We start from the raw sequence: 24009 nt of genomic DNA, 5'->3' as shown, positions 1-24009 counted from the left end.
AGCATTGGCATACCCGTCACAATCCTATTTTTTGCAGCTGCCGCGCTGGATGCCTGCCTAGATTTCCGTTTGCGTCGCCACACTGCAGGGGAAATTGGGTTTTCCCGTGGCACAATTCAAGTAAAAGTTGAAACAACACCCCGTTTTCAACTCGGAGTCACCTAAGGACACCTGCGGTTCCTGACGTCAGTTTGCCTCTGCTCTAACTCTGGAACCTTCGAAGACAGACTTGTGCAGTTCCTTGGATATCTGCGCAACTGCCTTCTGGGTGGATCCTGTGATTAGTGAGAAACGTATAAGTCCTGTTCTACTTCACGAGGAAATGGCTTCAAGGGATGGATTCTGGAAGTCTCAAACTGACGAAAACTCCCTCAGAGACACGCTCATGATAAGGATTCAACAGGAAAATACACGTGTTCTGCGTACTTTCCACTACGTGACAGCAGAGTGACTCCGGGTGACCGGCGCTGTTGTCGGCGTGAGCACTACTGCAAAAGCGAACAGATCTGACTTCCTAACAACTGTCTAGAAGAGGGGAAGTAGAAAGAAAAACGCCCACGGCGTCTGGCCTGAGGACGCTTGCCATGCCGCTCTTTTTGCAAAGCCAAGGGTGTGTGAGGCAGCATTTGAGAAGCGGGGACAAACGACCGGGCACGCGTGGCCTATTCAACTGCAACTCTCTCTTCCGTGCACCACGACCTTCGACATCTCCATGAAAAAACGGTTATGCTTCTGAACTGCCAGAGGAGTACGTTAAGGATGCGATACGAAAATCCTCTCTCGTGGGCAGATGTAGTACTTGGACGAGACGCAAAAAGCGCCGATTATCTCTATGGCGTACGCCGGCGGAGGCGGCCAGAACCGGTTCACGGAGCACTGGACGTCAGTTCTGTGAAATTCCTGATGCTCCAGTTGGCACTTTCCTTTCCTCTGTTTCAAAGCGGAAACAAGAAAAACACACAGAAAGAAAGTGGTCCTGTACCGCTCACGATGCGTTTGTGAATTCCTGGGCGCTGGGCGGTTCCTGCTTGGGAGCCCAACGGTTCGGCCGCGCAAAGCAGCCTCGATGTCGAACTTGTGGAGAGCATTGAGTCAGGACAGAGGCACCTCACGGGACCGCGATTCAGTTAGAACCCCTGCCCCGAAACACACTTTTTCCAGGTGGGTTTGCCAAATCGTGGCCCGGAACTGTTTCGTCGCCTCAAACTCGCAGTGTCTACTTGGTTTCGAGGGTTTGAATGATGCAGCTGTCAGAAAGAAAGCGGGGGTGGAACGGCCTGTTCACACGAGCCAGCCGACAAAAGCCGTAAATCGAATGTGCATTTTTCCGATTGGACACGTTTAAAGGACACTCGAGCAAGCTTTTTTTCAGAGGAGGGTCTTTTCTCTGCACCAGCAGGGCCTGGATTTTTGCCGCGCGTTGGTGTAGCTCTTTCGCGCGATTCTTTTCTCTCGTTTCTTTGCCCGGCCGAAAAACGCTGTCAAGACTCGAGTGATAAGCGTCTAAGCGGACGACGGTCGAAAGTCCCTTCTCGTTTTTCGCCCCCTTTCACCACTTCGAGCTGGTCACGCCACTCTCAGTCAGCGCTCCGTTTTGCGAAGTGACCATTTTCCTGCCTTTCTCTTCGGCCTTCAGATGGCCGTCCTTCTAGTGCTCTTGCGACGAAACATTTCGCCAGAGAGTTCGGCGCGCTGGCGCCAGCGTTGCAGTTCGGTTTCCTTGCGCGTTTGACTCCGTGTGTTCCTTCCTTCCCAGTCTGCTGTTCCTCGTATTCCGTCACCGTCCAAGACATTTCCCGTTTTCCTTCATACCCTCTTTTCTTCTGAACGGCGCTCGTCTCTTTCAGCCACCTTGCAAAGCGGCAAGTCCGTCCCTCCACGGGCCACGCTTGCCGACTTCTCTCGACGCGGTGTGAAGAAGAGTTTGTTATTACCTTCGCTCATGTCGCCGGGTGTACGTACTCCCGGAAGACCTAAACCTACGCCTACCTGAAGTCTGGAATTTTGCATATTGCCTCGAGCCGGTCCCTACGTGCTGGCGAATTTCCGCTTCTGTTCCTCTGACGAACCGTCTCGCTGTCCAAGATTCCACGCTCTCGGGTTCTTGCCTGGAGATGTGTGATTTTCTGCGGCTCCTGAGCGCCCACTCCGTCCGTTCTTCAGTCTCCGTTGTCTCGGCATTTTCCGTTTGCCTTTCTTCCTGTTCGTTCTGCCGCCTCTCTTGCGTCTCGTCTTCGTCTCGGCGTTCCTGCGCCGAGTCCCCCACTCCCTTCTCTTCAGACGGAATGCGATGCCATTTCTGAAGCGACGCGCCAATCCGTCGAGCCGACGGCGCAGCCCCGTTTCTCCAGTGTCTTCGCTCTCGGGAATCACGGATTTCAGAGAGACCACGCAAGAAGGAGACGATCCGCGCCACTCGTCCGAAGGTTTCTCGGGTTCGTTGGCCAGAACACAAACCAAAGAAACCCGCGAAACGCAGACACGAAATGCAATTCGGCAGCGCTCAACTGCGCCTACGGCGGATGGGAATCAGATAGATGCTCAAGCGTCTCTTAGTGTGGTAAGCGTGAGGCTCCCGTCTCACCGCACCGCGAGTGAAGACCACCACAAAAAAACGGCCCACTGCATGCACACTTGACATGCACACTTGACGCCTTCACCTCTGCATTTATGTCACTTCCCCTCTTTCTGTACCTGTAGGCATTTACCGTCTGCCTTTCCAGGACTACCCATGTGCCTCTATGTATCGCTTCATAGCCTATACTATCGGTCTAGGCATGGTGGCGTGTGTGAAGAGTATCTACGTCACGGTCTTGAGGCTGTATGCGTGCGACGCTGTCGATTTAATCCTCTGCCTTCCAGAGCTGACACGTGCGTTTTTTAGCCGCGCATGCCGTTTCCCGGAAGAACCACTTACGCATCCGCTTCGGTCCGCGCGTTGGCGTTTTGTGCTGTTTCTGTCTACAGCTCTTGTCACTGACGAGTTACGTTGTTCCGCCCTCCTTGACGCCGGATGCCCTTTCAGCCGCCCTGACCGTCGCACTAAAAAGTTCTCCGACGCTGATTCTTCGCGGGCTGCTTGAGAAGCGCCTGTTTCCTTCAGCTGCGGGGGTTGGGGCGAAGCTGCTTTCTCTGCTTCTCCTAGAGCGTTTCTTCCTTCTCTCTGCGCCGTACCGTGCGGCGGTCGCTGCCTCCTCTCTGTTTTCGTCTTCGCCGCTGGGGAAGGTTTGTTCGATTCTCTCCGATCTCTCTCTACTCTGTCTCTTTTCCTCTCCGGAGGAGAGCGACGCGCAAGCCTCGGCTCCGTGGCTGTTCCACGTCCCCCCGTCCCCAGCGCCCAGTGCAAAGAAGGGCGGGAAGCCGACCAAAAGGAAGAGCGGCGCAGAATCCCGTCTCTCCTCGCAAGTCGCGAAGGCGCAGCGGCGGGCGCTCCGCTTCTTCCCCCGGGACGCACTGCCTGCACACCTGCGGCTCTGTGGCCAGGCGGCCGCGAGGTGTCTCTTTGCAGGTGTCTCCGTGTCGGGCGCTGACCCGCCGCAGGTCGTGAAGAAGTTCCGGTCTGCCGTTTCTCACGTGCGCTCCGTCGGTTTGAGTTTCGTCAAATTCGCTTCCCCCCGCGCGTCGTCGTCCCCTCTTTTCTCGCCCTCGGCCCTTCTCGCGCCTGTCCCCTTCACCCTCGAGGAACTCCGGGAGGCAGTCTCCATCGACGAGCCGCTCCTGGCCGCGACGCTCCTTCTCCAGCAAGTCGACCAGGGCTGGCTTGAGCCGCTGTCGGACTTGGCGTCTCTCGGCGAGCAGAGCCTCCCTTCCGCCGAGAGAGCGCTCCTCGCCGCAGACCGGGACACCCTAGGAGGCGCAGGGCGGAGCGAAGACGGCCGCGGGGACCAGCCGGTGACCGTCGAGAGCTCGATTGGGCGAGAGAGGGAAGACGACTATGGGGAGGACGGCTGCCGCGTGGACACGACGAACTTCCTGCCTTCCGATTTAGACGACTTCTTCGCTAACAGAGATCCATCTTTCAGTTCCGTCGACGTCTCGCCACTCTCCACATCGCTCGCCCCCAGCTCTCCTGTCGCCTTTCCCGCGCCCCAGGAGCAGCGAAAAAGCCGCCAGGCCGATACGCCTTCGACGCGACTGCTGCAAGCGTCCCCCTCAGCTGGCCCTGAGGCCGCGCCTGCGAGCGTTTTGGTTTTCGAGGGAGACGCCGACCGCCTGAGCTCGGGGAGTCTCTCTTTGTCGCACGTTTCCTCGGTCTCGTCGTCCTGTTCGCGCGCTCGCCACGGCCTCGAGAGCGGAGAAACGCCTGCGCAAGCTCTGGGCGTCGCCGACGACGCCCGAGACGCATGCGGCCGTGCAGCATGGGTGCCTGTTCACGTCCCCCTGACCGCTGCAGCTAGCCAGAGACCCGAGAGTGGGAGTGAACCTGCGTCGACGCTTCTGTGTTTGTCGACTGCGGGACTGGAGGGCGGAGAAACCCGCAGGGATCCAGGAGCCGGAGACAGGAAAGGCGGAGACCCAGAGCCGGTCGAAGCCGAGTCGCTCGCTACCTTCGTCGGCGGCCCCGGGCGAGGCGCCCACGCAGACTACTCGCAGGAGTCTACCCTCTCGGCGGCGCCGGACTTCCGCACTGACGAGACGATGGGCGTCTTCAAAAAACACTCGAAGAAGACTCCGCCGGCGGCCAAGAGCGCCGCGACTCCGCCCCAGCCCGCGCGGCCCCGGCAGTCTCCAGGAGCCCCGGGCACTCGTGCCTCCACGCGCGCGGCCGATGCGGGAAGCGATTGCAGCGACGACAAGAAGACGCTCGAAGAGGTGCTCAGCGGTGAGAGAAAAGGGGATTTCTCGCGTGGGGTTTGTCTCGCCGTGGCGCTCTCGCGTTTCCCGCGTCACCCCTCGCCTCGTGTCGGAGGGCTGCGCAGAAGATCCGTCGAGTTTTTTTGAGCACGCAAGAGGGAATTTCCCCTCTTTGCGCAATTCCTCGCAGTTCCTGCGCCTGTCTCTGGGCCACTGCAGCGGGGAAGGACGGAAGATGCGCCGCTGTGCGTGTGCGGTTTTTTGGCTGCGCTTCGGAGGCGTGAAACCAAGAGGGGGCGTCGTTTGACCTGGACGCCTTCCTCGCGGTTTTGCGGCGATTCGATCTTTCGTTCTCGCTGGAAGTGGAAGGAAAACACGTAGCGGGAAGGACTCCGGCCGAAAGTGCTACGTTTTGTGTTTGGACTGAAGCAGCCGCCGTTTGGTCTTTTCAGAGACGCCCGGGGAAGAGCATGGGAGCCGTGCAGAGAGGCCACGCGCGCATGCACGCGTACACCGGATGTGTATGTGTCCCTTTTGTCTCCTGTCTCCTTTTCTGTGGCGGCTTCAGGGGCCCTCTCGGCGGCCGAGTTCCTCCAGGAAATGGTGCGGCAAGAAGACGCCCAGCTGGAGACCTCAGACTTTGGCACGGCAGCTGAGCGCGCTCTCGACGAGTGCACGTCGATGCTTGCAGGGTGCGCCTCAGTATGCGGGAAGAAACAGGCTCGGCTGCAGGAAGAAGCGGCGAAGGCGGTCGACGACGGAAGAATGGACGACTTTGCTACCATCAGCAAGGTAAACGTACCGTCTTTTCGAGGCAGACTTGTACAGCTGTATCTCGGGTGCCTTCCCCCCCACATTTCTCTGTTTATCGTTGCAACTGTGCATGCATGCGTGGATACGTAGAATGTGTTCACCCGCACGCACACATTTATACACACACACATTTATACACATCTCTCTCTCTCTCTCTATATATATATATGTATATATATGTATGTATATATCGCCGTGCGTGGTGTAGTTGCATCTGAAGCGCGGGGCCTGCGACTTTGGGCTGCGTGTCCTGTTTGGTTTTTTCCCGTTTTCTCGGGTGGCGTAGGTCATGGACCAGTTGAGCTTTGCGCTGGAGGCGTACGAGGGCGGGAAGCGTCGGCTCGAGCTTTGGCGGCGCGAGTCTGACGAGCTTCAGCAGGTGGAGAGAGAAGCAAAGAGTTCGAAAGACCCTTTGGATCCCGCCCCGACGGAGTCTCCCGTCGCGGCTGTAGGCCGCACGGACTCTCCCGACTCGTCTGTCGCCTTCCCCTCGCAGTCCCCCTGGGACGTCGCCTCGCCGGCGATTTCTCGGTCGGAGCCGCGTTCGGCGTTTTCGATGCCTGTGGGAGACGACGCGGAGTCGGGAGGCGAGGAAGAAGAAGCGGTCTTGAAGCCCGCGAAGCCGGCGCCATCGCGCCCTGCGCCTGCCTACGCGCCTCTCGAGTTGGTGCAGGACAACTGTTGGAGGAAAACCGAGAAAGAGAGCGAGAGGCAGAGCGAACCTGCTGGGCTCTCTGCGTCGTCGGGCGTCGGCGAGAAGGAGCAAAAGGAAGACGCCCGACGCGGCGAAGCCAAGAGCGCGGCAGAAGGCCCGCTGGCTGCGGCCTTCGACAGAGCAGCCACAAGTCTTGCGCGAGACGAGACGGGGAAGAAGGAGAAGAAGGAAAAGAAGAAAGAGAAGCCAGTTGAGAAGAAGCCTTCCAGGTCAAGGGACGGGGAGAAGAGCGACGACGCCGCGTCCGTAGGGAGCGGGACGCAGCGGAGACGGAAGAAAGAAGGACGAGAAGAGGGAAGGCGGAGACAGGAGACGAGCGAGAGCGTTCCTGCGTCGTCGGCTGCGAAGACCGAAGCTGAGACACGCAAGGCGGCCGCGCCTGCGGCTGCAGCTCCACATGTGTCTCCGGCGTCTCTGCCTTCCGTAGCGTCCTTTGCGCAGATCCCCGTGGGTTGGCCGGAGACGACGACTGACACTGGAGACGCGGAAGCGGATTTCGCGGCGCTTCCGGGAGACCCTGACGAGTCCGAAGCGTTCCTGACGCCGTTTCAACGCACGAGAAGTTTCTTCGAAAAACAGGCGAAGAAAAACGCGCGAGCAGAGGCGTCGCGCCCGCCCTTCAACTCGGGCCGCCTCTCGGGGGAGGCGAAGCAACGCCCCGGAAAAGAGACACTGTCTGAAAGAAAGCAAGAGCCGTTCGAATGGAATGCCGAGGGTACGCGACTGGGAGGGCGAGAGGAACGCGGGTGGGAGACGATACAGGGAAGAAGAGTCACAAGAGGAAGAGCTGGAAAGGAAACGCCGAATGCGGGGGGTAACTTTGTCGGCCCACCTTCTCAGCGTCTTGGCGTCGGTTTTGCGGCCGGAAGCGCGTTGTCTGGTGCATACAGCGGTGTCTGTGCGTCGCGTTTTCTCCCTTCTGTCCTCTCAACGGTAAAGAGTCTCTCGTGTCGTCTCTGTGTTTGAGGAGAGACGGAAAAACGGCGCAGTGGTCTCTTCCATCTTTCTCCTGCATTGGGGCCGTTCTGCGTGGTGTCCGTTCTGCTGCGTGGTGCGCAGGATTCGGCTTCGAATCGTTCGAAGACGACAACTCTCTGTGGGAGGAGCGCGTCGGCGCAGGACGCGGCGAATCCGCGCCTCTGTTGAGCACTTGGAACGCGTCTTCACTCTTCACAGTTCAAGAGGAAGACCGATCGGAAGTCGAGGGCGAAGACGCCCGATCAGCCGTCGCCTCGGCGGAGCCGCAGACTGCGCCTCCGCTCCCGGCACCTCGCGAGAAGAAAGGCAAGAGGGACGAGACGGAGAAGGAGCGCAGAAGGCGCGGCGAGTCTGGCGGCGGGGAAATGCCCAGTCGAAGGGAGAAAAGCCGACGGAATGGAGAGGCAGACTCGTTCTTTTCTGCGGCTGGCGCTCCGGATGCCCCGAAAGAGAAGCGGAGGCGCGACCGAGGCGGCAGAGAGGCGACGCCTTCGCCCTTCGACTCCGCGCAGGCCGCGGGCCCTCGCGGCGAGGATCTCCTTGTGGGCTCTGGGGGAGACGCAGTGCGGAGAGAGGAGACCGGAGACGCAAGCGACGGGAGCGCAGAAGGCTTCGACTGGATCCGTGCGGCGTCGTATCCGGTGCTGCCTTCGCAGCCGTCGAGTCCGTGCCAAGTGGGGCAAGGGAGAAACGCGATGGAGGGAAGGAGTCGAGGCGGAGAGCGCGAGCATCAGGCTGCGTCGTCGATCACGACTCTCGACGAGAGAAGGCGTTCTTCGTCAGGTTCTTCCCCGTCTTCGCGCGGCCGCCGTCGGAGGCAGGTTTTGCCGTCGGGGGCGCACCAGGCTGCCGAGGAAGGCGATGAGACGCACTCGCGTGCGCCTCCTCGTTTACAACCTGGACTCGCCTCCAAGCCAGGTAGACATGGCCGGGACTCCTCGCCGCCGTCGGGGTCTCGGCCCTCGCGGCGGAGCCCGACGCGCGCTGCGTCGGCGCTGTCTCCGCGGCTCTCCTCGTACCCGCCCTGTCCCTTCACGGGTTCCTCCGCATTTGCGCGGTCGCACAGCGAGATGCGGCCGTTTCCTCGGAATGGCGAGGTGACTTCCACTTTTGAAGACTTTGAGTTCTTCACGACTGCGTGCTCGGACCAAGACCTCTCTGGCGACTCCCCCTCGTTCCCCGCCCACTTCCCCGCTGTCTCTGGGTCTGCCGTCGGGCTCTCTGCACTGTCTCGCGACTCCGTCGGCGCGGCGCGGCGGAAACCCCGCGACCGCAGAAGCGGCGGCGAGCCTGGAGACAGTCTCCTTGCTCCGGAGCGAAGGCCGAGGGAGAAGCCAGGGAGAGGCGCCGCGGTGTGGGGCGACCTTCCGGCGCCGGCGACGGGAGAGACTGGCCCGGCGACGAGCGGTCTGCACTCCCGGGGCGCGAGCGCGATTCCCCCCGAGGGCGACAGTGGTTTCGCCCAAGAGCGCGGGAGCGCAGGCTGGGAACGCGCGAGGCGGAGCATCGAGGACGGGAAGGGGGCGACGGGCCCGGCGGGCCTCGAGGCGGAGGAGAGCGGGAGGCGGGAGGAAGACGCGTCGCGATTCGAAGAGAAAGTGAAGCACCTTGAGGAGAAGATCGATCGGCTGCAGCGCCGGGAGAACGAACACTTTGCGGCCCTCGAACGGGAGCGGCGAGAAGCGGAGAATCTCCGGCGGGCGATGAAAGACTCGCTCGAGAGGAAGGCGCGCGAGTGGGAAGAAGAGCGAAACGACTTTCTGAAGAAAGAGGACGAACACGTCGCCAAGGTACAGAGTCTGAGTGGCCGCCTCGTCGAGGCGGACGCAGAAGCCAAGAAGCGAAGGGAAGAAAACGAACGGCTGAAAAACAACCTCCAGCAGAAATGCGCCGCCCTCGAAAACGCGAAAGACATGTGGCTGCGAGAAAGCGCACGCGCCTCGGCGCTCTCCGACCGACTCGACGGTAGGAAAGAACTCTGCTCGGAAAACAGCGTCGAAAATCCTGCTTTAACAGAGAGAGAGGCCCGAGACGCACGGCCCACGGAAATGTCAGGTTTCTGCGGTCGCCGAGAGGGTGCTGACCCCGGTTCGTCGGAGTCTGTCTCGCCCCAAGACTCCTTCGGACTTCCACGCAAAACGCCACAGACACACACACACACACAAACACAGTGTACCTTGCGGCGTTTTGTACCTTGTCGCCACGCGTAAGGAGCTCCCGCGCAGCTGGTCTCCGCCGTCGAGAGTGTTTTTTTTGTGCGCCACGGCGTTTTGCCGAGGGAGAGTGTCTTTTACCTGCCTGTTTCCGCGTGGTCTCGCGTGTGGTGCAGAGGCGGAGGAGAAGATCGCGGACTTGGAGACCAAGTTGGCGTCGCTGTCGGCCAAGTACGCGGAGAGTCTGCGCGAAATCGAAGCGTTCAAAGTCCTCGTAGATCCTCGAGGCTCGAGCAGCAACTCGAGTCGAGGTGGGCTGCATGCGTCGCCCAGCGTTGCGTGCTCGCCAGCGGCCTCCGGCTTCTTCCCTTCTGGACGGGCGTCTCCGTTTCCGAGTGAAGCTTCGCGCAGTTCAAGGAAGAGTTTGAAGCCCGAGTCGGCGCTCCCCTCCGCCCTGGAACTCCGCGCCGGTGTCTCCGTTTCGGCGGCCCAGGCCTCTCAGCGCGGCGAGGGCGAGAGACGTGGCGCGGATTTCAGCTTGGCGAGAGACGGCGCGTGGAAGAGCGACGAAGTGCCGCGCGAACCGGACGGCAGATTCGTCTCGGCCCAGGAACTGTGGGGCCGCGAAGACGCCGGGCGAAACGGAAGGCGACAGGGAATGGCGGAGGTCGTGCAAGTCGTCAATGGGTTTGGAGACGACAACGTAAGTGAAGAAAAAGACGACCGCTGGGAAATGTGGAGCGCGGCGGCGCGCCTGGGAGAACGGGGGAGGTGTTTTGAGGTGGAAAAAAGGCATTCTCGGTGCTTCTTTCACTTGTCAGGAGGTTCTACCTTTGTGTCTCTCTCTTTTTGCCCGATTCATCGTTGTTTCTCCTGCCTTTGCTTGTCGTTTGCCGCCGGCAACGTTTCTTCAGTTCGCACGCACACGCCTCGCGAGAACCTGAGGGCCGTGATGCCACCCTCGCCTCGAAAAACGCAGGCCTCTATGATTTTCGCATCTTTTCTGCACGGGGTCTGTCTTCACTCTCTTCCGTCCTGCGCGGAGGGAGTTTGGTTCTCTTTTTCTTCTCTCGAAGGCGTTTCTCCATGGCCGACCACATTCAGACTTTTCGCGTTTGCAGATGCTCGGCGATGCTTCGAACCCGCCGCCCTTCTCGTTCTACTCCGGCCCACCAGAGGCTGCGAGGACGGCTGGAGCTCCGCAGTCTTTTTCGCTCTCGACGCTCTCTGTCGCGTCCATTGGAAGTCGACACGGATCTGTCGCCTCGAGAAGAGAACGCGAAGACGCGAGGGCGCACGCGGGAATGGTCCTCGTCAGCGACAACTTGCGCCGCCTCCTCCTCGTCGACGACGCTCTGCTCTTCGAAGACGACACCATTCAGGTCGGATGTCCAACAGCACAGAGCGTTTCCCCGATTCCCAAGCCCCACGTCGTGGAGAGGGACAGACGCCGACGAGAAAACGGGGCGAAGGCGACGAGCTGTGAAACGCGCTTGACGCAAAGAGACGCGTACACGAATGCATCCACGCCATCAAGACATCCTTGCCATGAATATATATATATATATAAATCTGCATATATTCGTATATGTTTACATCTATCTCTCTATATGCATTCTTGTGTGTCTACCATCGTATGTATGTATGTATATATAGCTAGATGCACACACATATTTGACACGGCGTGTTTGTATCCAATTGCTTATGTAGGCGTATATATATATATATATATATATATATGTGTAAGACGTGTATGTCTGCGTGTATGCAAGCAGATGCATGCATTTGTGCGTATGGAGATGTAGAAACTGTGTGTCTTGGCATGTAGGAGTGTGTATCCGTCCACCTGCGCGGTCGGGAAAGAGCGCCCGCGAGTTGTGTGGAGTCTCTTTTTGCTTCTTGTCAGATCGGCATCAAGAGTGCGTACACCGGATTGACAGGTCGAGTGTCGATTTACTACGGCAACAAGACGAGCGGCCTCTTGCAGAACTTCGCGACTTCCTTCTTGAATCCACAAGCTGAGTCGCTTCTTCTCCAAACTTCTGCGATGCCTGCCATTCTCGCGCCTAAGCAACAAATCTGCCAGGTAAGACGCGTCAAAACACCCAGCGCCCAGTGTCTCTTTCCTCCGTATAAACACACATTTCTAAAGATAGATGTGTGCGGAGACTGACGTGTGCTTTATCACTTATGCCTTAACACGTGCGTGCTTCACCGTTACACACAGAGCGAAAGTGTCGAAATTTCTTTCTGCATATGTATATATATATATATATATACACGCATACATCAACGTATAAATATACATATCGTGTATCGACCGACGGAGATAGACAAGTCGAACGTTGGAAGGGTTTGTGTGTATCTTCCCTTGTCTCCTAGATTCACTTTGAATTTTGTCGAGATAAAACGAAATCAGCAAAGAAGCTCGTCTCTCGGGAAAGTTTCGGGAATGAACGGGAAAACTTCGGATGACAAGCGTGCACCAGTGCCCATGTGTCGAGATCTTTCCACGTGGATCTTCACCTGGGTCCCTTTAGTGAATGAGTCCGGTGCGCCGTCCATCGAGTTTTCTGTAAACCCCAATGCGGATTTGCGTATTGGGTGGGGTCGGTTGCTGTGCTGTTCTGAGAGGGATTGTGTTGTGGTGTGCCTGTTTTTTTGCAGGAAGTGGCGCTCGAGTGTTTTGCCCCTTTCGACGAATGGCCTTCGCTGCGACTGGATTTTCTGTAAGGATAAACACACAGTCGCGTTCACACAAACCCATGGCAATGACGGGCCGTTTTTGGTGGTTTGCTTCTTCGTTCTCTTTCTCCATTTTCGCTTACGGTTTAGGGTTTCTTTTTCCTCCCTTTTTCTTCAGCCGTTTTCCCCCTCCGAGTTCTGCTCCTGTTCTCTCTCCTGCCTGTGCGTCGTCCTCTTCGGCGCTTCCTCTCACTGTCCACCTCTCTCCTTTCTTCATCTCGAGAAGACCTCGTCTGTCTCCAGTGCATGCCTCGGGTGTCGCTTTCCAAGCTCGCGTGTGCGCACTTCTGCTCTCACGGCGCTTGGCTCTCTCTTCCTTCCGCGCTCTTCCTTCCCACGCGCTCTGCAGACTCGCCGACAATACACCTCGCAGCGTGGCCGTTACGCTTCCGATCGCTGTCTCGAAGTTCACGGAGGGACGCGACGTGGGCGCCGAGGAGTTCTTCGTCTTCTGGAAAAACGAGAGATTCGTGTTGAAGGAAAGTAAGGAAAGGCAAAAGGTAGCCCCGCCCGGTGGTGCATGTGGAGAGCAGAACGTTCTCTTCGCAGCCGAATTTTGCGGCGAATGGGGCCAGTGTCTTGTCGAGGAACGTGGGTCTTGAAGCTCACACGCAGACAGCACCATCCAGAATTTTGGCAAAAAAAGAAACGAAGGGATCGCCGTCCTCTCCCCTGTTCTGCCTCCGTCCTGCGCATTCGCTCTCCGCTCCGAATGTGTATGTCCAAGACAAAGACAAAGGTTTTTGTCTCCTGAAAATGGAGCGTGTGTGTCTGGGGCGTGTCTAGATCCCCAGCGAGGTCTCCTGGAGTCCGGTGTCTTCTCTCTGCAGCCTCCTGCGTCGTCAATCTCCATCCGCGGTTCCGGGGATCCCTGCTCACCGTCGCGCAGGCGTCCCAGCTGGTAAGTGTCTCTTTCGGGGCGGCATTGCAGCGGGCGCCGGAGAGAGCGAAAGTTCGGCTTTTTGTCGCTCCCGCGTTTTTCTGGTTTTCTCCGTCCAAAGCTCTCGACGGTGCGACCGGGAGGCACTGGCAGACCTCAGCACCCCTCGCGCGTTCGGCGCCGGGGGCAAAAAGGCCCGCTTCTTTCGTTCTCTGGCTTTTTCCTCTTCTCGCGGGGACACCCGACCGCGGTGTGTATGTCCAGATCTTTTGGCGCCTAGCTGGGATGCGCGAGTGAAATCCGCGTTTTTCTGCGATCTCTTCAGGGCAGAGCACTCTCGCTGTGTCGAAAGGTTGACCCGAACCCAGAGAACCTCGTCCTGGCCGGCGCGTTCCCTCCCAGCGCCTCCGACCAGGCGATTCCTCTCTCGATTGTTCTCGTGCGGTAAGCAAAGGGTGAAAAAGCGAGGCGGCAGAAACACGAGAAATGCAAGCGGGCGTGAGGGAGGTTGCGCTTTGTCGTGGTGTGAGGTTAACAGAGAAAGAAGAAGCTGCGCAGAAACAGACGAGACAAAGCGGAAGTATAGAGGAAGAGAAGGAGAGTCCGGAAATCGCAGCCTCTGACGCTGCCTGGTTGCTGCGCCACGTGGCTTTGTCGATGATGCTTCTGTCGCACTCTCTCCACGTGCTGTGCTTCGTCTGCATGTACCTCACGCGCGTTTTTTGTCGTTTCTCCCTTTTCTTAACTCTCGCTTTACCTCCTGTCTCTTTTGCACTGCCTTTCCTCACCTCGGTTCGTCAGCGTCGCCACACTTTCGTTTTGCCGCAGCTACACGCGGTCCTCCTTCGTGGAGTCGCGGGCGGCGCGTCTCGCGTCTTTCTGCGGTGGCGGCTGGGGTCTGATTGTACTTTTTTCGTCTCCTTGCCTGCCTGAAACGCCTTCTTCGAGTTCGGTGTCTGTTTTTTTCAGCCTCGAAATGGGCCGCGGCAGACACCACGGGAAATGCCGCCTGGTCGTGCGCTCCGACTGCCACGTCCTGAGTCGCGGAATTCGAGATCTCATTAGTCTCCAAATCGCCACGCCGCAACCTGCCGCCTTGCCTCTGTCTTCCAGCTGAAGCAGGAACGCACATTCCTCCACCGTTTCACGAACGAGCTCCATTGCCGAAAGGGAAACAACGGAAATGCATGCAACGAGCGAAAAATGCACATACGTGCGTGCGCGTGCACAGGCATATACATGCCTATAGGCACAGATGTGTGCGTAGGTGTATCTCTATGCAAGTCTATGTATAGATGGTGAAACCAAGGGGTTGTCCACATCTCATGGCACTTCCTTGTGGGGAACCAAAAAGACTGTTCAATGCAGCGGAGGCGCGGGGGCGATGACTAGTTTTGTCACCAGCTCTTGTGAAGAATCGAGCTGCTCTTCATGCCTGCTCTGTGTACGTACGTGCTTGCCTTTACCCATATATATATATATATATATATATCTTCTTTTGCTAGCCTCGATGCTCCTCGTAGTCTCTGTATGTCTTTCTTTTCATAAAGCTGCCTGTATATACCTATACGTATACATATATATATATATATATATATATATATATGCGTATATATATATATACATAACGCATTGTTTGTGAACTGTTGTTTCTGAAAGATTTCTGTTGAGATGAGCGAAGGTGGTTTTTCCGCAGAGGAGGGTGATGAAGAGAAGGGAAGTGACCCGTCTCTTGGAGCTTCACATGGAAGGCGTCCTGTTGTGTCTCTGATGTGTCCTGTTTGCGATTTCGATCACCGTACTTCACTGTATTTGTAAATGCAGATTTCATGAGAGAAACCTCTGTTTCTTTCCGTGCCTTTTCTCTCCGTTCTGTGTCCGTGGAGCCTTCAAACAGTCAACGTTGCCTTTTCGTGTTTGCGGCCGAGCCGCTGTCTCTCCCCGGTCGATTCATGTGAAATACAGCTGCATTGCAGGTGTGCATACACTATCTGGGCGCCGGAACAAAACCAGATTGCTGAACCTGGACAACCCTGTCTCGGGTACGCGACACTCCGAAACACACGTAGACGATCCCTACGACAGACTTGCTTCTCCATCACGCAGCGTGTGTAAAAGTGGTCGCAGGCGCTCCCTGAGCTAGTCGGCGTTCGGTGCCACAGGAAGGTTGGAAACTTCGAGGGAGAAATACACAGAAACTTCACTGCAGCCAGATATATATATATATGTACGCATTATTTATATGAGCATATTTGTATGCAAGTGACTGTGAACTGCGGATAACGCATTGTTTGGATGTATGCCGATGTTGGACACGGAGAACTCGGTAGCTCTATCTCTCTGTGTGGACGTGTTTCCCACGAATATGTCAACGTTTATGAATGCAAGAGTAGAAGCCGGACTTTTCTATTGACAAGAGCTGAGGGCACTCATCTAACGCATTCCACCTCCGTTTCGGTGCGGCGCGGACGCCAGCGGCCAGTAGGCATAGGGAAACGGCGTGGACAAGTTCTCCACGCCAATACAGCGATTCTCGGAGAAGACAGAGCAAATCACTAGTTAAAGGAGAGGGGAACGTAGTATAAAACTGGTTAGGGTACAGCTATGAGGCAATCGTAACACTGGAAGTTACGTGTTGCGCTGTTGCGGTGAGTCGTGAGCGATCAGCAAAGAGTCAGGGATCGGGAGAAACGAAAGAGCTAACTTGGCGACCGGAAGGATGGCCTTTTTTGACGCAGCGACCGTTTTGTTATCAGCGCGCGTACGGGGTCTGTGAGAAGAGAACACTACCTTGGTACGGGATAACACCGACCTCCAGATTTCCTTATTCTGGGGAGTATGTACTACGAGTTGGACTACTGGTTTAGGTCTTGAATGTGTTTACCGGATCCAAGTTCTATTGTGCTTTTCATGACCATCATGTTACGTTGCGAAAAGGCACTTCGTGGCGCCGACTCACGGTGAAGGGGCCCGTCGTTGAGGGGGGTTAGGCTTCTCGGCAAAGAGAGTTTGGTAAACAGCTCCGGTAAAATCCTCCACGCAGCCGTGGCCGAGTAGCAAAAACGCTCATATCTCGCGTACGAGGGTAGCCAGTTCTCGAGAAAAGTCATGCGTCGTGGGAGACCCATTGAGCCCCATGCGGGTTTGGCTGTTTTTCGGCTCCTCTCCCCTTCGTGGTGTGTGTCTGATGTATCTTCCTACTTGTGAAAATATTGTGTTTGCTGGCTCAGGTGTCGTCTGGGGTGTCCTTGTCAGCTTGTTTCCTCGCCAAGATGGCGGGTGAAAGGTTCCCACTGCTGGTTTGTTTGTTGACTCTAAGTTTTGCAGGTCCACTCGGTAGGGCGGCCGCGTTTGACCTTGATGAGGAACAAGTCAACTTTTGTCAGTTTTGCGAACTTCTTTCTGCGCGTCCTCCTGTTTCTTCTGTCTCAAATGCCCGCATTGATGATTTGGATGGGGGGTTGCTCGCTGCTTCCGTTCTCCACTCTGATCCAGTTGCTTTGCCACCGGTAGCCAAGCCTCCTGATGCTGCCTCTCCTGAAACCGTTTCATCGTCTGATATTCCTGATTCCGTAGATATGGTGTTTTCTAAGACCGCCAAGCCGGGTTTCCCTTCCTGTACAAGGCGTCACTGTCACAAGATAGGCTTACCAAATCACTCTGTGAAACACTATTGGACAAGGCGGAAAGGCTCAGCTGCGCTTTCTCACACCGAAAGTGCGGTATCTTCGCAGTCATTAGAAGAAGCGCAACGCGAGGTTCCGCCGCCCTTTCACTGGCTTTTCCCGCCCTATCCGACATCAAAACTTGCGAATTCAGCTTCGGTTCCTTTTAAGCCTTCTAGCAGCCTCTCCCCTGAATCCGTTTCTGGGTCATCGTTTGGTTCGTCTCCGTTTCTTTCTACTGACTTCTCCTCGTTGTCTTCTGTTGCTCCACTACTCAGTCCATCGGGCTATCACGCCCAGCTAGGTGCTCCGTCAATAATTCTTCCTTCTTCGTGGGACTTGCCAAATCCCTTTAGCTCATCTTTCCCCTCTCCAGGCGCAACGGAACCATCCGAGGTGCCCGCGGGCAACACAACGGAACTGCGGCTGTTTGCTGGCACACAGTTGGGTGACCTCGATGTTCTCTTTAACATTGAACCGCGAGAGATTAGCTTGCTTCTTCAATCAAAAGAGGATACGACAGCCTCGGAATCTGTCTCACAGTCGCTGCGTCCCGTGAGCTCGAGCAATCCGCTCTCAGATGTCTCGCTTTCCCGAGTGCCCTTGCACACGCAAACGGGTCCAGCTGCGGCGCCCGTGCTGCCGCATCAAGAAATCAGCGCCGTTCCCAAAAGCATGGAAAACGCGAGGACGGTTCCCCCCACGAAACCAAGTCTGGTAACCGGACACCATTCTTCTCTGTTCCACGCGGATTTCCAGCGCACAAATCGTGCCAAAGACCGAGAAAAACGGCTCGCCTCACACGTGGAAGCGGTCGCCACGTCAGACGCGAGCGCATCTGGCCCTTCTACCACACAGAACCTGTCTCCCAGGTTGTCTTCTAAAGAACTGTGTGTTGCTTGTGAGCAAGAGCACCACGTCCCAGCAGCTGACTCTACGGCCTTTTCAGCCGAAAGTCGGCCGCCAGAAAACTCAGATGACCCGTCAAACGCTCCTTTGCTCTCGGACGGCAACGTGCCAAGTCCGGGTCAACCAGACACGGGATATGTTCATCTCCCCAAGACCTCAAATCAGAGTGAGCATCCCCTGACATTCTCCAATCTCTCGGACCGGCTCAGTCAGTGGATCGCCGCGGAATCTGGCTTTGTCGCATTTCACCGACTTGCAGATCCACCAGAGGCCAGGCAAGTGGCGGCGGGCGCGACCAACGAGCAGCAAACAGGGAAAAGAACGCGAGCGGATATTTTTAGCAGTCTGGTCTCCGAAGAGGATATTCTTAGGGCCGCGGTTGGAATCTACTATACCCTCTATCTTCAGCATCACCTTGGAAACGGTGAGACAAATTCGATACACCAAGGGGAATCTTTATCGCTCCATTCCCCCCAGAATTTGCGAGAGAGAGATCAGGATTACAAGACTGTCGACGAGGGGCGAACGTTTTCGTCGAGCCAAATCTCTACCGCAAACAGGAATCATGGCGAAACCTCTGAAAACCCTTCGCACTCTGTTTCGGACGCTTCTGCGCCTTATCTTAGGCTAGCAGCACATGCTTTAGGCGTCCCATATAGCGACGTCGCTGTGTCTAGTCATCCCAGCAGTCAGAAAACGCCCAGGGTATCCAGTCATGAATCCCGCGACAATGAACCCCTATCTCAGTGGTCAGTCAGGTCAGACGCTTGGACAGCGACGCAGAAGACAGACAGAAACACAGAAGCCGGCAAATGGCGACGACCGCTGAGCTCTCAGCACATGCAAGCCTTCCCAGATACGTGGCTGCTCTCGTTTTTGTTTCTGAGGTGGTTGGACATGTGGAGGCGACAAGTGATGCTTCAAGAGGCGCCGAGTTCAGACGCGGCTATCTCTGACAAGGAAATACCGGCAGCTAATAAGCGCGGACGCACAGTTGCACATGTGGCTGAACACACAGTTGAAGGCCAAGAAGGTGAAACGAGGACAGAGAACGACGATCAAGGGGTGAAGCAAGGGTTTCTGGGAAAGCGTCCGGCAACGGAAGGGACAAAGTGAAGACCTGACAACCCTTGGCAACAGACAAGAATATACTTGCTGTGATAACCGAAGTTGAAGATAAACGACACATTTGAAGAAGAGGAAAGCGGGGGAAGGAAGTAGGCTGATCGAACGCCGAAACGGAATTGCTACATCCTCCTGCCTGCAGCGACGGAGCGCGGCAGATGTGTGCTGCTGGAAGAGCTGCATGAGTGTGTTTTGGACTGGGAAGACCTCCAGAAAAGCTTTGGCGAAAGACGGTAGACGACACACAGAAGTGCGGGAAGAGAGCCGGCGAGCATTCGCCGAAATGGAGCACAACTCTAGAACGGCGGTGGCGTGAAAAACGCGGCCGTAAGAGTTGCAAGCTCCACATGAAGGCGACAGGCTCATGCTTCCGGGGTTTGATTTCTTGTGGTGCGTTCGGCGGCTTTCGGGGATTTTCTGAGAGACCCAACCGTTTCACTTCTTTGGTGTGCGTTTTACTGCCAGTTTTTCATTTCCATCAGTCGCTGGTTGAGTCGCGTTTCTTGCACCGGGCTAAAGATTTTGAAAACCAGCAAACAGAACCGATGAGACGGTAGAGCGCGGCTTTCATGCATACTGCCGCTGTTAGGACAAACGACGTACTTCCGAAGGAGACGTCAGCACCCTGTAAGTTACAGGGAGAGGAAAGTGAGCGCTTCCTGTGGACGGACGAACGAGAGATTTCGAGGTGGATCTACGTTCAGTGGGCGACACTCGTGTGCGAATCACACCTACCGAACTGGCTTTAATATCTGAACTGTGTGGGATAGATCCAGTCGAATTCAATGCTGCGCTAGACTCGTGGAGGCAAAGAAGTTCTGCTTCCCCAAATGTGTCGCGTCTTCCCAATCCCTTGCCACTTGCTAGTCTATCCGCATGATTCACTTCGGATTCACGGCCCTGCGCCTTCCGGGAACAGAAGAGAGAGAAGGGAACCGTTGTATTCATCGTGCATGGGCGACGCAGAGAGAAACTAGAGTCGCGAGAGGCCGGTCGACAAAAAACAGGGAAGAAAGACGACAGATGTTGCGATCCTGGAGACGCAGGGAAGACAACGCGCACGGCCTGGGCCACGGCGAAGACAGCAACGCACAAAGAGCAAGGCTTCGAGATTCACTCAAGATGGAAAACAGCCTCTCATCTCTTCCGAGCGCTAGACTTGAGATCAAAATAAACACCTCTGTTCTCCATGGCCTTCAGCCTTCTCGGTGGCAAACTTGAAGGTCGTCTTCTGCCGTTACGGTTTCATCTGGGAACACCAGCAGCAGTTCTCAAGAAGCCCTGTATGCATGCATTTCGATCGGCTTCCTAGAGAAAACACAGTTTTTTTGCTTCAATTTATGGACAACTCCAGAAAGCGGTGAGAAGCGAGTTGATACCTCGTTTTTAAACATTTCGGGCTGCAGACTAGAAAAACCACAAATCGTCTTTTTCCTACATGGTTTGGAGCTGTGAAGAAAGGAGAGCACCTATCAACAAGTTTACGTACAGCCTCTCCTTCTTCTATTCAACGAAAGAAAAGAAAGATCATGCAGTATGAACGGCCTGGCGGTACCTGTGCATATGCTGTTTAACCCGGGCCTTGCCAGTAGAAAAAGTGGATTGCAGCACCGGGGGGTAATCAAGCAGAGAAAATTGTGTTTTCGGGCAACACGACAGATAACATGGGAAGCAGACGGCTTTTAGGGGACTGTATGACGGGCGACTCAAGCTACAAAGAATCAAAAGTGGTGGCGGGAAGGGGAAGACAGCAGATGGATAGTTAGGACTGGAGCAGAATCGGCGAGGCCATTTCGTGATCCTCATTGAGTCACAGGATCTGGAGGTGTTGAAAAAAGAAGAAGAAGCGAGAAAAAACGGGAGAAAGAGAGATCTTACCGGCTTAAGAGGAGCTGCGCGAACCGATGAGAGCTGAATGCTCTCGTCTACCTCCACATCCACCTCTCCAACGACCGCGCTACAAAGAAAAAAGGCGCACACAGAAGCAAACTCTTTATGGGCACAGGTACAAAATATCCCCACTTATGCACCCCCTATTATAATAAACAACGCATATCCCCATATTTACACATAGAAAGGTATGTAGCTATGCATGCAAATAAATTCAGAGTTTTTTCCGTGTGCGTCTCTGCGTGCCACGAGGGAATCTCCAGCTGTCCGAGCCGACGCTTGTATTTTCAGGTGCATGCACGAGTATATCGAGGAGAACCCACATGCTCCGAATGGTATTGCGTCCACGTACTGTTCCCGCTTTTCATTCAAAGGAAAGAGGCCGACCCAAACAGCATTATAAATATATATTATATATACATATAAGATATATATATATATACATATATATATATGCGCGTAGCTGCATGTCTGTGTTTATTAGTGCATGGAAAAAAAGGTGACTCACATGTTGTCGCCTCGAATTAGATAGAGGCCGAGAGCAATTTGTTCGACCGCCGCATCGAGGCTATAAATGCGTTCCTCGCATTTGTCCAGAATCAAGTTTGTGCTCTGGTCAAACCCCTTCAGCGTGCCGACAAAGACGCGCCCGTCGACAGTGACAATCTCGACTTTTTCTGCAAGAAAAGAGGGGGAAAAACCTAGAGTTTACAATCTCCCGTTGAAAAAGAAGGAGGAACAAGAAATCCTGTGACCCCGAGAGAGAAAGCGGCAGTCTCGGTCCAGGGTGGTTCAGAGCGACAGCGAGGGAGAGCACGAAGAAGAGAACCGGTACGGGGCGAATGTGTTGGAAAGAGAGAAATCGTCGCGAGGAAGAGATTCCGAAATACACAGAGAAGAAGAAGAGAAACACACCACGCTACACGGGGCGGACTCACGGACGAGAGGGAAGGGGGGAAGGGCGGATGACCGAAAGGAGAACAAGGATGAAGACGACACTGTGAGGGAGGAGAGGCGGACTTACGGTCGACGAGAGTCTGAAGGACTTGCGCCATCTTGTATCTGCTGCTTATTAAAACCAAGCAACGGCAGTATCTCTACCAGGTGTGCGTCTCGATGAAGACGAGACGGGCCAAGGGCGACGCGAGTTGTTTTCCCACGAGACGATGCATACCAGGGGAAAATCGCCGGCGAGTTGTGCGAGACGATTTACGAAGGAAGAGGAACCGAGACAAGAGAGACGCTGGGGAAGAGAACAGCTTTCGGAAGGGTACAGATGCCTTCGAAATGGGTGACAAGGCACAGCAAACGCAAAGCCAAGGGGAACTCGCAAAGGAGGAATTCTTGGACAGAGGGAAACTTGGGGAGCGGAAAGGAGAACGTCGCACAATTAGACAAACGAGTCGAGAGGGGGGGAGGACGATTGTGGCCGGAAATGGAAAGCGCCGAAAGGGAAGAAGACAGTCGATTACCCGGAACAGAAAGGGGTGGAATCTCCCTGTAACAAGAAAGGCCAAATGCATGCGCTGCACGAGAAACAAAACGCGATGCCCACTTTGAGAAACCCAGGGCGCGTGGAGACACGTGTAAACGCCCAGAGGTGTAACGAGGGAGAAGGAGAAAACGGAGTGAGAAATGGAAGCACCTTTAAGGGTGAAAGGAGAGAAACAATACTCAGATGCGGGTGAGAAGACAAAAAGGATACAAAGGCTGATCCAGGCAGGTAATCGGAAACGAGAAAATGAACTAGACCGACGGCAGAAAAACCGGCAGAGGTGTGCAAGAGAGAAGAGCAGACTTTGAGAAAACCCTTTTAAGGCGCGGTATGGAATGAAGGGCCGAACGCTGAGAGCCTCACGGGGGGAAGGATCCTGAGACACGACGGAGCATCAAATCTACCGAACGAGGAGGGAATATGAAGGCGTTTCTGCATGAATCTCTAAGCAGAGGACCGACAGGCGGAAAACAGAAGAGAATTTCGCTTCGGCGAAGGGGAAGGAAAAGACGAGGGAATTACCACTGGCATCCAACGGTCAGAGCTGGGCTAGGATACCAGGGGACGGACAGATTCTCGCGCTCCTGGGGGCGTGCGGCAAAATGGAGTGTACAGTTACGCCTCAGTTACATCGCCCGCAAGCAGAAGAGCAAGGAGAAACCGCGCGTACAATTTCCGAAAGTGTTGGTGTGTGTGTCTCGAAACACTTCAGAGGACGAGGCCGTTTACACCACAGACGACTTCCCAGGAAGACGAGGTGTGCATACACCTCAAATGTTCAGAACTCAAACATAAACCTCAGACTCTTGAAGAACTACGGTTCACGCGCCTCTCAAACAAATCTATGCGAAGTGGGTCTGGTCGCCGTCTTCTCCGGCCACTACGGCATCTGCCGCGTCAGAAAGGTGGTCTCCGCGGATTTCTCAGTGCAGGAAGAAGCTTCTCGGAATCCTTTTCCACGGATAAACCCGTGGTTTCTGGTCGGCCTTCTTAATTGCCGTCGAACAAACCGGAAGAACTCCGGAGCAGGACAAATGACACTCGAGCGAAAAAAAAAGACATGCACTGGCACAAGCGAAAGATTTTGAGAGAAACATCTTCAATTACGCAAAGACCCGAGAAGAGGCATCACTTCCCGCCGCGTCCTCGAGAGAGTCGCGCATGCATGCATGCACACCGCGAAAATAGGACAACAGCGGCGAACGCACGGAGGACTGCCCGCAGCGACGGCAAGTTCTTCCCAGTTCCTTTCTATGAAGACAGACTCTCGAAAGCGATCAGGGACAATCGGATCCAAGGAGACATGTTTCTAACGGCGAGGCGAGTCCGAGTTGCCTAAGAGGACAGATAGAAACCCTGGAAAGCCGGGGGTAGCACTGATTGTCGATTGCCTTGCTCTCGTCTTAGAATAGCTAGGCCGCTGTGAGACACAGTTCATGCAAAGAGGAAATGAGGCTTATGGGAGACGTTACGGGCCGTTTCTCCCAGAGTCTGAACTTGACGTGCAAACCCTTCTGACGCACTGCATCGACACCACTCTCTCCGCCCACAAGTTGGCGACAGAGCCAAGATGCAAGACACACGCTTCCACCGCGTACAAATACAGACTTTTCTCTGTAGCCTCAAACTACAGCTCCGCAGAGGAGATTTACCCGGTTAGACGCTCAGGAACCGGAGATCCAGCAACGACTCACCAGTGCAGCCCTTGGATTGCTGGCGTGCGACAAAGCGTGCGAAAATTCTGCGAATTTCCCCCGCGAACGGCGCACATGAGACCAGTCGGGCGACTCTCCGACGCGCGTTTCAGCACACAGTGTACTGATCCAGGAGCACTGTTCCTGCGAAAG

At 55.6% G+C, this 24009-nt stretch overlaps 3 protein-coding genes across 3 annotated transcripts; 2 read left to right on the top strand and 1 right to left on the bottom strand.

Annotated features, from left to right (window-relative positions):
• Nucleotides 1–1942: 1942 nt before the first annotated feature.
• On the top strand, nucleotides 1943–14195 carry NCLIV_034700 (conserved hypothetical protein; the record flags this gene model as incomplete). Its single annotated transcript, XM_003883671.1, has 13 exons — nucleotides 1943–1954; nucleotides 2968–4822; nucleotides 5363–5586; nucleotides 5894–7037; nucleotides 7382–9265; nucleotides 9630–10156; nucleotides 10575–10835; nucleotides 11360–11539; nucleotides 12121–12182; nucleotides 12548–12681; nucleotides 13029–13099; nucleotides 13404–13522; nucleotides 14048–14195. The coding sequence occupies 13 exons, from the start codon at nucleotides 1943–1945 to the stop codon at nucleotides 14193–14195; spliced, it is 6621 nt and encodes a 2206-aa protein (XP_003883720.1).
• Nucleotides 14196–16350: 2155 nt separating this feature from the next.
• On the top strand, nucleotides 16351–18768 carry NCLIV_034690 (conserved hypothetical protein; the record flags this gene model as incomplete). Its single annotated transcript, XM_003883670.1, has 1 exon — nucleotides 16351–18768. One exon carries the CDS (start codon nucleotides 16351–16353, stop codon nucleotides 18766–18768), a length of 2418 nt encoding a protein of 805 aa, XP_003883719.1.
• Nucleotides 18769–20211: 1443 nt separating this feature from the next.
• NCLIV_034680 (U6 snRNA-associated protein LSm8-like protein,related) lies at nucleotides 20212–21722 on the bottom strand (the record flags this gene model as incomplete). The annotated part of the gene is made up of 4 exons (XM_003883669.1): nucleotides 20212–20280; nucleotides 20656–20734; nucleotides 21176–21344; nucleotides 21692–21722. 4 exons carry the CDS (start codon nucleotides 21720–21722, stop codon nucleotides 20212–20214), a joined length of 348 nt encoding a protein of 115 aa, XP_003883718.1.
• Nucleotides 21723–24009: the final 2287 nt, after the last annotated feature.

This window comes from Neospora caninum, chromosome VIII (assembly GCF_000208865.1).
Source record: "Neospora caninum Liverpool complete genome, chromosome VIII".
NCBI classification, from domain to species: domain Eukaryota; phylum Apicomplexa; class Conoidasida; order Eucoccidiorida; family Sarcocystidae; genus Neospora; species Neospora caninum.
The sequence above is the reverse complement of the archived record's forward strand: the minus strand, read 5'-3'. Positions and strand labels throughout refer to the sequence as shown.